Below are 10,438 nucleotides of genomic sequence, written 5' to 3'. Positions count from 1 at the left end.
TCCAGGCAGTAGGATCCCAGAATTCCCAACAAAACTCTCCGTGCCTCCCTGGCCTATGCGGCCTCTCCCTGGGCTGTCACTGCGAGGGGTCCACAGCCCCTGCCAGGCCAGGCGGAGTGGGGATGGTCGCACGGGAGCAGGCGTGGACGGGACACGGTGCCTTCTGGAGAGCCCGAGGTGCTGCTTCTGAACCACTCCTCCCGCTGCTGTGCAGGTGTCTTTGTCACAGTAGGACCTCGGAGAACAGTTCCATAGGTCGAGGGGCCTCTCTCCAGCTAGCGGGGAGGCGTGTGGTCCTCTCTCCCTGTCACTGTTACTCAGGTAACGACAGGGCAGTGAGCAGAGCAGCGCTGCCCCTCCTGGACACTGTCTGAAGAGGCAACTGTGGCTCAAGCTTGGAGGGCAGGGCATGGTGCTGGAGGCAGGGGTGGCCCTTGGGGCTCCCTCTCCTCATTCCCACCTCCCTGCGTGGGTCACAGTGGCCTTTACTGTGGCCTCCTCACTACCTGGGGTGCCCCAGGAGCACCTTGTGGGGGGGGTGCCTGAATGAGGGCAAGCGGAGTGAAGGAAGGGGTAGATGGTGAGAGAGATAGTGAGTGAGTGCAGACTCCACACAGGGCGGCTCCTAGCGCTGGCGACCTCAGAAGCTCCCACCAGCAGGACAAGCCGGATGACAGGGCCAGGGCCTGTGGTCAGTGGTCAGTGGCTGATGACAAAGCCATGCCGTGACCCTCTCTCACTGCCAGAGCAGATGAGGGGCAGAGAGGAGACACGGGGTGGTGACACAGGGCGGTGAGCAGACACTGGGTGGTGAGCAGCGAGGCAGGCCCGTAACCTCCACCTCCCCAGCTGCACCTGTCCTGCAGGGACTCAGCCTGCTGCCCTCTGCCCACAGCCCTCGAGGGTCTCAGCATTAAGGGCTGGGCTGGGCCCCCCTTCCTGGGTGCCTGGTCCCATCTGGGCCTCACCCTGGGCAAGGTCGCCGTAGCTGCCCCTCCCGTCAGGAAAGCCCCGCCCCCTGGGTTTCACCCTGAGTGGTTTGTCTTTGTACAGAGTTTCTCCACCTGACCGTGACTGTTGTGGGTCCCGCAGGCCCGGGGTCCATTTTGAAATTTCGCCGCAGACATTGCTCCCAGGAGCCCTCTGAAACCCCCACGGAGGTGTCACCCCCAGGTCCCATTGGGCCTTTGTCTCCTGGCCTCCCCGTGTGGCAGTGGCGCAGTCCTAGCTCACCATAGCCTCCACCTCCCAGGCTCAAATGATCCTCCCACCTCAGCCTCCTGAACAGCTGGGGCTGCAGTTACCACCTCACCTGGCTATGCCTGGTGACTGTCCTGCCACTGTGACAGCAGCCAGTTCAGGCAGTCCCTCACCTGAGCCAGGTACTCTGGGTATCTCAGCCCAGCCCTGCTATCTCTACCAGTGGGTGAGACGGTGCCCGGTCCCCAAGGCTGGGATCTGGCATGGAAGTGAGGCTCTTATTTGTTGCTCTGTGGCAGCAAAAGATGAAAAAGTGTACTCTGGCCTTCAGAGCTGTGAGAGAACCATTTTTGTTTTGTTTTGTTTTTTAAGAAGCAATTTTGCTCTTGTTACCCAGGCTGGAGTGTAATGGTGCGATCGTGGCTCACTGCAACCTCTGCCTCCTGGGTTTAAGCGATTCTCCTGTCTCAGCCTCCGGAGTAGCTGGGATTACAGGTGTGTACCACCACACCCAGATAATTTTTTTTTGGTAGAGATGGGATTTCATCATGTTGGCCAGGCTAATCTCAAACTCCTGACCTCAGGTGATCTGCCCACCTCGGCCTCCCAAAGTGCTGGGATTATAGGTGTGAGCCACGGTGCCCAGCCCGGTTTGTTGTTTTAAGCCACCAACTTGTGGGAACTGGTTATAGCAGCCACAGGAAAGCCCCGGCTGGACATCGTTATGGTCCCTCTCGCCCCAGCCCTGAATATTCCAGACTGGTCCAGAACCTCAGCCCCAACTTTTCAAGTCCCTGGTCACGGCTGTCGTGGGAGCCTAGGGGCACACTCCTCTCACAGCACGAGAAATGTTAACTGTAAAGGTTAAAATGCATTATTTCTTTTATTTATTTATTTTTTTTATATACCAAAAAAAGAGACAAGGTTTTGCCATGTTGCCCAGGCTGGTCTCAAACTCCTGGCCTCAAGTGCTCCTCCCATCTCGGCCTCCCAAAGTGCTGGGATGACAGGCGTGAGCACTGCGCCCTGCCTTGTGCTTTTATTTCTAAACACATTTTCCTAATGTATTTTTCTGATGACTCTCAAGGGGAAGATGGCTGTTTTGACTGGGTGTGGTGGTGCATGCCTGTCAAAGTCCCGGTTACTCAGGAGGCTGAGGGGGGAGGATCGCTTGAGCCCAGGAGTTTGAGGCTGCAGTGAGCTATGACAGTGCCACTGTTCTCCAGCCCAGGCAACACAGCAGAGTCCTGTCTCTAAAAAAATAAATATTAAAAAAACAAGAAAAACAAAACAAGGAAGAGCAACTGCATAGCTGCCTGACAAAACGAGAGCGTGGCTCAGCCCCACCGCCCTGCACCACCTCCCTGGAAGCCCCACGCTGTGCTGGGCGCTGGGCTCCCTGTCCAGGTGCTGCATCTGCCTGGCTCTCTGCTCGGAGCGCACGCGATGTGCCCGAGGTGTCAGGGCAGGGAGGAGGATTGATCTCGATGGTGACCCAGTGAGGTAGGTGTCATTGGCCCCATTTTACAGATGGGGAAACCAGGGCATGAGTGTGACCTGGCCTAGGCAAGGCCTTCGGGGCAGACCCAGATCTGACTCGGCCCGAGTGTGCAGGGAGCTGGCTTTCTCCACCAGACAAGCAGGCCAGCTGCTGCACTCTCGCCTTGGTAACGTGCTGGGGGTGGGGGCCCCATCCTGTGCGGACCCCTCACCAACTTCTCCCCAAGGATGCGGCTGGGGACTCCTGGCACCCCTTGCCTCTGACATGGCTGTGTCATGCCTGTCCTGCCAGCTATCATTCTGGGCGTGGACATTTGGGGCTCCCGCTTGAGGATGTCTGGGCTGCCCTCTGGGAGCTGGAGCAGCTGGCCACCCTGCCCCACATCTGCCTAGAGGCCCTTCAGCTCAGCACAGACCCAACCCCAGATGAGGACTCCTGCCCCCTTGGAGGTGGTAGGCTGCCCTATGCCCTGCTGGGCGCTGCCACGGTGCTGGGTGACCCCCAGCATGGTGCCCACTGATGTTCTGAGGCAGGAGCCCAGAGGGCCCACAATGTGCCACTGCATCCGAGCAATGCTTGCAGAAATGCCCTGCAAATAAAGTCATCACCACTGATGCGAACAGGGCAGCCACCAGGTACCTCTGCCCGCAGCCCTGTTCCCTGCCCACAGCCAAGGGAGCCAGCCAGGAGGTCTGCCGAAGAAGAGGCCCCACTGCCTGCCACACGCGATCTGGGTTCCCGGCAGCCTGGAGGTATCGCTCCTCCCCTTGGCACGCAGCCACCTCCATGTGGGAAAGCCTGGGGCCAGAGGTTGTGGAGGGAGTGGCTTCAGGAACAAGAAATTGGTAGTTTGTCTTCCAGAGGGGACATGGGCACTGTGGCTGGTGGGCTTAGTGGACAGGAGCCACACTGCTGGCCCAGGACCCCCAACCTGCCATCCCCCACTGCCACACAGTGGGCTCAGCAGGACTCCTCAATCAGCTTCTTTGTGGGGCTTGGTGACCCTGGTGGGTGCACGGGCCTGGAGAAGGTATAGTTGTCTGCAAGGGCCATGGGCGACTGCAGCTCCTCGATGTCCCTGGTGTGGGTGAGCCTGGTGATGTCTGTCCTCACGGACCAGTGTTTCCACCCCTTATGGATTCTGGACACTTCTTGGCGGGAATGGTCCGTGGCCAGCACGTAGATAATGGGGTCAGCCACGCTGTTCACCGTGGACAGGCACAGAAACACCACAGAGGCTGTGTACAGCCTTTCCTCCAAGCCGCACACAGCGTTCCTGTCTCCTCTGTAGTAGGAAAAGGCAGCGGCTTTGACGAGGAGAACCAGGTGGTACGGGGCGAAGCAGACCAGGAAGATGACAACAACTGCGATGGCCGAGTTCTTCACTTTGGCCTTCTGGGCGGCGCTTAAGCCCATGCTCTGCTTGATGCTCCTGAAAATCCGGTGGTTGGTGAAGGCGATGATGGAAAGAGGGATGGCAAAGCCAACGGTGAACCTGGCGTAGTAGTACCCGGCAATCGTGCTGTCCATCTGCAGCATGTCGAAGCAGGTTTCCTTGTCTTCCATCTCGAACACTGGGTAGTGAACGATACCGACGAGGATAAAGATGCAGGCGGAGATGAGGATGGCGGTCCTCTGGCGGCGGTGGCCCCGACTCTCCAGCGCATACACCACGGCCACGAAGCGGTCGCAGGAGATGCAGCACAGGAAGAGGATGCTGACGTAGATGTTGCAGAAGAAGATGTAGGCGGTCACCTTGCAGGCCAGCACACCCAGGGTCCAGCGGTGCTGGTTGCGGATATAGATGACCCAGAGCGGCAGTGTGCTGGTGTAGAGCAGCTCGCAGAGCGCCAGGCAGAGCAGGTAGACGGCCAGCACGTTGCCCTGCAGCACCTGCAGCAGCGCCAGCCACGCAGTCAGGCAGTTTGCTGGCATCCCCAGCGTGCACACTGCGCTGTATACCACGACCAGGACTATCCTGCTCTCCTCGAAGGACACGTTGTTACAGGTCTTGGCGGGGAGACCCAGGGAGGCCCACGGGGTAGTGCTGGTCACTAGGGTGGCGTTTCCTGTAGGACAGAGACAAGAGTGAGAACGGGAGTCTCTGGAAACCACCTGAGAGAGACTCTACTGTGGGAAGGAAGGATAGAAGCTTCATGGTAGCTCAGACTGGACACAGGCAGGTGTTTAAAACATTTCCAAATGGATTTTTTAGAGCAATTATTAGATAACGGATCTCCAACCCAGCAGCCTCATGGGCGAAGAATGCAGGCTGGGCAATACTGAATCTTTTTTTTTTTTTTTTGAAATGGAGTTTCGCTCTTGTGGCCAGGTCGGAGTGCAATGGCGCAACCTCGGCTCACCACAGCATCTGCCTCCTGGGTTCAAGCAATTATCCTGCCTCAGCCTCCCAAGTAGCCAGGATAACAGGCATGTGCCACCATGCCTGGCTAATTTTTGTACTTTTAATAGAGATGAGGTTTCACCATGTTCGCCAAGCTGGTCTTGAATTCCTGACCTCAGGTGATCTGCCTGTGTCAGCCTCCCAAAGTGCTGGGATTGCAGGTGTGAGCCATTGCGTCTGGGTAATACTGAATCTTTGTAACTCACTGAGGTCAGTTTTCAAAAGTGTTGCTTGAGGCCCAGCATAGTGGCTCACACCTATAATCCCAGCACTTTGGGAGGCTGAGGCAAGCGGATCACTTGAGGTCAGGAGTTTGAGACCAACCTGGCCAACATGGAGAAACCCTGTCTCTACTAAAAATTTTAAAAAATTAGTTGGGCGTGCTGGCTCAACCTGTAATCCCAGCTACTCGGGAGGCTGAGGCAGGAGAATCACTTGAACCCGGGAGGTGGAGGTTGCAGTGAGCTGAGATCATGCTGCCATACTCCAGCCTGGGTAACAAGAGTGAGACTCTGTCTCAAAAAAAAAAAAAAAGTTGCTTATGTGTTTAAAAATAATGTTGATCCTGTAATTGCTGTGTGAGTGCTCTTCTAAGCAGTCTGTTAGGCGCTGCTACCACATACACCCTTCCAGAGCTGTTCCCACTTTACCTCCACTCCCCGCCTGGCCCCATAGCTGGGCACTGCCTCATCCTAATTCCTAATCTGTAGTTTTTTTTTGTTTGTTTGTTTGTTTTTTTGAGATGGAGTCTCTCGTTCTGTTGCCCAGGCTGGAGTGCAATGGTGCGATCTCAGCTCACTGCAACCTCCACCTCCTGGGTTCAAGGGATTCTCCTGCCTCAGCCTCCTGCGTAGCTGGGATTGCAGGCATGCACCACCAAGGCCGGCTAATTTTGTATTTTTAGTAGAGATGAGGTTTCTCCATGTTGGTCAGGCTGGTCTTGAACTCCCGACCTCAGGTTATCTGCCCTCCTTGGCCTCCCAAAGTGCTGGGATTACAGGCGTGAGCCACTGCGCCCGGCTAATCTGTAGTCTTACCACATCTCTGGCTGTGTGAACTATCAATTACTAAAAAAGACAATTAAAAGCTCCTGCAGGGGTGGTGGATGTGTCCACTTCTCCTTGTATTCTCTCAATGCTTGCTTTATGTATTTGAAGCTATTGTTAATTGGGGCATAGGAGTCACAAATGGTTCTGTCTTCTTGGTGAACTGATCTTCTTATTACTATGTCATGTGATACTCCTCATCTTGGCAGAATAAAGACCCCACCCAAAAGAAGTCTGAATCCTCATCCTTGGGACATGTACATATGGTAGGTTACATGGCAAAGGGGAACTAAGGTTGCAAGTTGAATGAAGATTGCTAACTAGCTGACAGTAAAATAAAGAGATTATTCTGGACTATGGTGGGCCCAATGGAGTCAAAAAAGTCCTTAAATGTGGGAGAGGGCAAAAGAAAAGGAGATCAAAGTTATCTCAGCAACCTGCCTCAAACACAGCTCTCCAAGGTCAGAAACTCTTCCTCTCCAGCCAGAGGGTTGCTAGAGGTCACGCATCCGCGTGTGGAAGGTTCCTGAGGCCAAGGGGCTGGACGGTACCCAGGGACCCCTGACCTCGAGGGAGCTGGATGGTGCCCAGGGACCCCCGACCTCGCGCCAGGGCACAGCTGAAGTTTGCCCTGCCTGGGGCTGCTGCAACCTGAGAAGCGTGGCAACGCTCTGTCCATCCTTCGGGTGCTGAGGCCAGGTCTGTCGCGGCTTCCTGCTGATCTGGAGGTTCCATGATCTGTAGCTACAGAAGGCCCAGAAGCATGAACTCAGCCGGAGTGGGCAGCCAGGACACTGGAGCCGACAGTGCTGGCAGAGCTCTGGGAAGTCACGCCACTGCACCAGGCCACTTGTTTTTGTGCATTTAAAAAATTCAGCTGGGCGTGGTGGCTCACGCCTGTAATCCCAGCACTTTGGGATGCCAAGGCGGGCAGATCACCCGAGGTCAGGAGTTCGAGACCAGCCTGGCCAACCTGGTGAAACCTTGTCTCTACTAAAAATACAAAAGTTAGCCAGGCATGGTGGCAGTTGTCTGTAGTCCCAGTTACTCGGGAGGCTGAGGCAGGAGAATGGCATGAACCTGGGAGGTAGAGATTGTGCCACTGCACTCCAGCTTCAGCGACAGAGCGAGACTCCATCTCAAAAAAAAAAAAAAAAAAATTGGCCCCACGGGCCGTTCATGCCTTTAATGCCAACTCTTTGGAAGGACAAGGCAGGTGGATCACCTGCGGTCTGGAGTTCCAGACCAGCCTGACCAACATGGTGAAATCCCATCTGTACTAAAAATACAAAAATTAGCCAGGCATGGTGGTGGACACCTGTAATCCCAGCTACTTGGGAGGCTGATGCAGGAGAATCCCTTGAACCTGGGAGGCAGAAGCTGCAGTGAGCCAAGATTGTGCCACTGCACTCCAGCCTGGGTGATAGAGTGAGACTCAATCTCAAGGAAAAAAAGTTGAAAAAGTGGAAAATTGTGGCAAAATACACATAACAAGGAATTTGCCATTGTAACCGCTTTTCAGCAGCACTGGGCACGTTCACATTCTTCTGCCACCGTCGCCAACATCCGTCAGCAGAACCTTCTCGTCTTCCCAAACAGAGACTCTGCCCCAGGAAGCACTCACTCCGCATTCGCTCCCAGCCCCCAGGCCTCCATTCCACTTTGTCTCTGTGTGCTGGGCTCCCCTGTCACCTCCCCACCTGGGTGGGTATCTGTGCGTGTCCTCAGCGTGTGTCATTCCGTGTCTCACTTGCTCCACTCGCCACGATGTCCTCAAGCTCCCTCCCGTTGCAGCGTGTGCCAGGATTTCCCTTCCTTTCAAAGGCAGGACGGTATTCCATTGTATTCAGTGTGTCCTCCAGGGTCTCACCAAAAAAAAAAAAAAATTATATATATATATTCCATTGTGCCCTTCCATTGTGAACAATCCTCCAAACGTGGCTTGTGCCGTGTTCTGTTCATCCATGACTCTGCTAACAGACGCTCGGCTGCCTCTGAGCCTTAGCTGAGCTGCTGAGAATAACGGTGTTAAGAACACAAGGAGGTCTGTTCACATCCCTGTTTTCCGTTCTCCTGGGTCAGACCCACAGTTGGCATTGCTGGATCTCATGGCAGTTTCGTCTCATCTTCTGGGGCGTCTGTCCGCGCTGTTCTCCACAGTGGCCGCGCCGGCCCACCTTTGCCGGCGGTGTGCAGGGCTCCGGTCTCCCCACAGCCTTGCTGCGCTTGTTGGGTTTCTCCGGGTGTGAGTGTCGTGCCCCTTGCTCACCTTCCTCCCTGGGCAGAGGGAGAGAGTGGGTATGACTGGGCTGTCTCACACCCAGTTGTCACCACTTCGCCCAAGACACAGGGCTGTGGCGGGCGGCGGGGGGCAGTGAAGACAGTTCTCAGGTGGGAGGCCCCACGCCTGTGTCTGCACTCACTGTTCTTCACCCAGACGGCTCTTTTCCCATCAAACAAGCGCCCCAGCCTCGCTGTGCGAGTCCTGAGCTCAGAGGCAGTTTCTGGCCCCGACACAGGCCCGTCTCTTTCATGACAATCACAGGCCTGGGAGGCAGAGCCAGAATCCAAAACACAAGGGGAGACGCAGGCAAGACCCCGGTGGGTGGCCAGAGGGGCCGCTCCAGCTTCAGCCTGCAAGAGCCGCTCTGGTCCGGCCCCTCCCCGACTTCCTACGGCTCCCCCGCCCCACAGACTGTCTCGCCCGTGTAGTCTCAGTCAGGGCCTCAGTGTCCCTCAGTCCCACACCCCCTGCTCCAGGCCTCACGCAGCCTTGGGACCTTCACCTCTGGACACCAGGTCCGTGGTGTCTGTGGCTCTGTGCCCATCTGGTGAGGAGGATGTCCCCCACTCCCCTGCCTCCTGCCACAAGTGACCTCCTGGGAAGAGAGTCTTCCTGGCAGGTCGGAAGTAGGAGCAACGGCACCAGGAGACGCATGAATCAGGGGGAGCTGCTGGTCAGCTCCTCATGGCCTGGACCATGCAGGGCTCCCCTGGGACCTGTGGGACAGCCCCCTGACTCAGTACTGCATCGCCCTCCCCGGAGCCACCAACTATGCTCTCAATCCCATTCCTGGCTTCCCAGAACTTCACAAAAGAATTACGAAATCAGCCCTTCATTTCTCCACGTAGCACCTCTAGATTTATTATTGTTGAGCTAATTTTTATCTCGATAATCTATTTTTATGTGTTAATTTTTGAATTATGAGACATCATGCTTCATAGAAAAATTCTCATGGGCTTCCTCTCACATGTTCAAAGTTGGAGAAGGCTCTCTCACCTGGCATATTTTGCAGGCTCCAATCTCAGTGTGGCTCTAAGATGAGCTTTCTAAGTACATGTCATGCGTCTTGTCGGTCCTATCAAGACGTTCACTCTGAGAGTTTAAAATGACCTGGAGAAAGAGTAGGTTGAAATTGCTTTAGGGAAATCAGATTAAATGGCAAGTTAACCCATTGACAAAATGGCTAGTGAGTATTTACTAATTTACTAAGTGCCCCGTTGATTTGTATGTGTTTTTTTTTTTACTATTTATTTATTTATTATACTTTAAGTTCTAGGGTACATGTGCACAACGTGCAGGTGTTTTATGTTATGATCTGCTGCCAGAACCTTAATGGATAAATACAAGCAAGGTTCCAAGCCAACAGGCATCCAAACATCACATCAGGCAGTGGGACTATGTACGATCCTTTTTTTTTTTGAGATGGAATCTTGCTCTGTCATCCAGGCTGGAGTGCAGTGGCGCAATCTCGGCTCACTGCAACCTCTGCCTCCCGGGTTCAAACTATTCTCCTGCGCAGCCTCCTGAGTAGCTGGGACTACAGTCACCTGCCACCATACCCAGCTAATTTTTGTATTTTTAGTAGAGACGAGGGTCTCACCATGTTGGGCAGGCTGGTCTCAAACTCCTGACCTCAAATGATCTACCCACCTCGGCCTCCCAAAGTGCTGGGATTACAGGCGTGAGCCACCGCACCTGGCCTATGTACTGTTGTTGCTTGTCAATTATACCTTTATAAAGCTGGCAGAGAAAAGAAAGTTGATGAGCTTTCACAGAAGACATAAAAATAGCCCCTAAAGGCCCAGTGTGGTAACTCGTGCCTGTAAATCCCAGCCCTTTGAGAGGCTGAGGTGGGAGGATTGCTAGAGTCCAGGCGTTCAAGACCAGCCTGGGCAATATAGTAACATCCCATACCTACAAAAATATCAACAGGTATGATGGTGCACACGTGTAGTCCCAGCTACTCAGGAGGCTGAGTTGGGAGGATCGCTTGAGCCCAGGAG

The 10,438-nt window shown here is 54.7% G+C and overlaps 1 protein-coding gene across 3 annotated transcripts; it reads right to left on the bottom strand.

Annotated features, from left to right (window-relative positions):
* Positions 1–2,060: 2,060 nt before the first annotated feature.
* Positions 2,061–9,720, bottom strand: GPR132 (G protein-coupled receptor 132). 3 transcript variants are annotated; one of them, XM_031669031.1, is made up of 3 exons: positions 9,432–9,720; positions 7,776–8,428; positions 2,061–4,770 (listed from the first exon to the last, which is right to left on the bottom strand). In XM_031669031.1, exons 2-3 carry the CDS (start codon positions 7,780–7,782, stop codon positions 3,662–3,664), a joined length of 1,116 nt encoding a protein of 371 aa, XP_031524891.1. In that variant the 5' UTR covers positions 7,783–8,428; positions 9,432–9,720; the 3' UTR covers positions 2,061–3,661. The 3 variants fall into 3 exon arrangements, with proteins under 3 accessions (XP_031524891.1, XP_031524892.1, XP_031524890.1); XM_031669032.1 differs by having other exon boundaries at positions 7,852–8,428; positions 9,432–9,718; XM_031669030.1 differs by lacking the exon at positions 7,776–8,428 and having other exon boundaries at positions 9,432–9,719.
* Positions 9,721–10,438: the final 718 nt, after the last annotated feature.

Source organism: Papio anubis, chromosome 7 (genome assembly GCF_008728515.1).
Source record: "Papio anubis isolate 15944 chromosome 7, Panubis1.0, whole genome shotgun sequence".
NCBI classification, from domain to species: Eukaryota; Metazoa; Chordata; class Mammalia; order Primates; family Cercopithecidae; genus Papio; species Papio anubis.
Note: the sequence above shows the minus strand (reverse complement) of the source record. Positions and strands in the feature narration are given on the sequence as shown.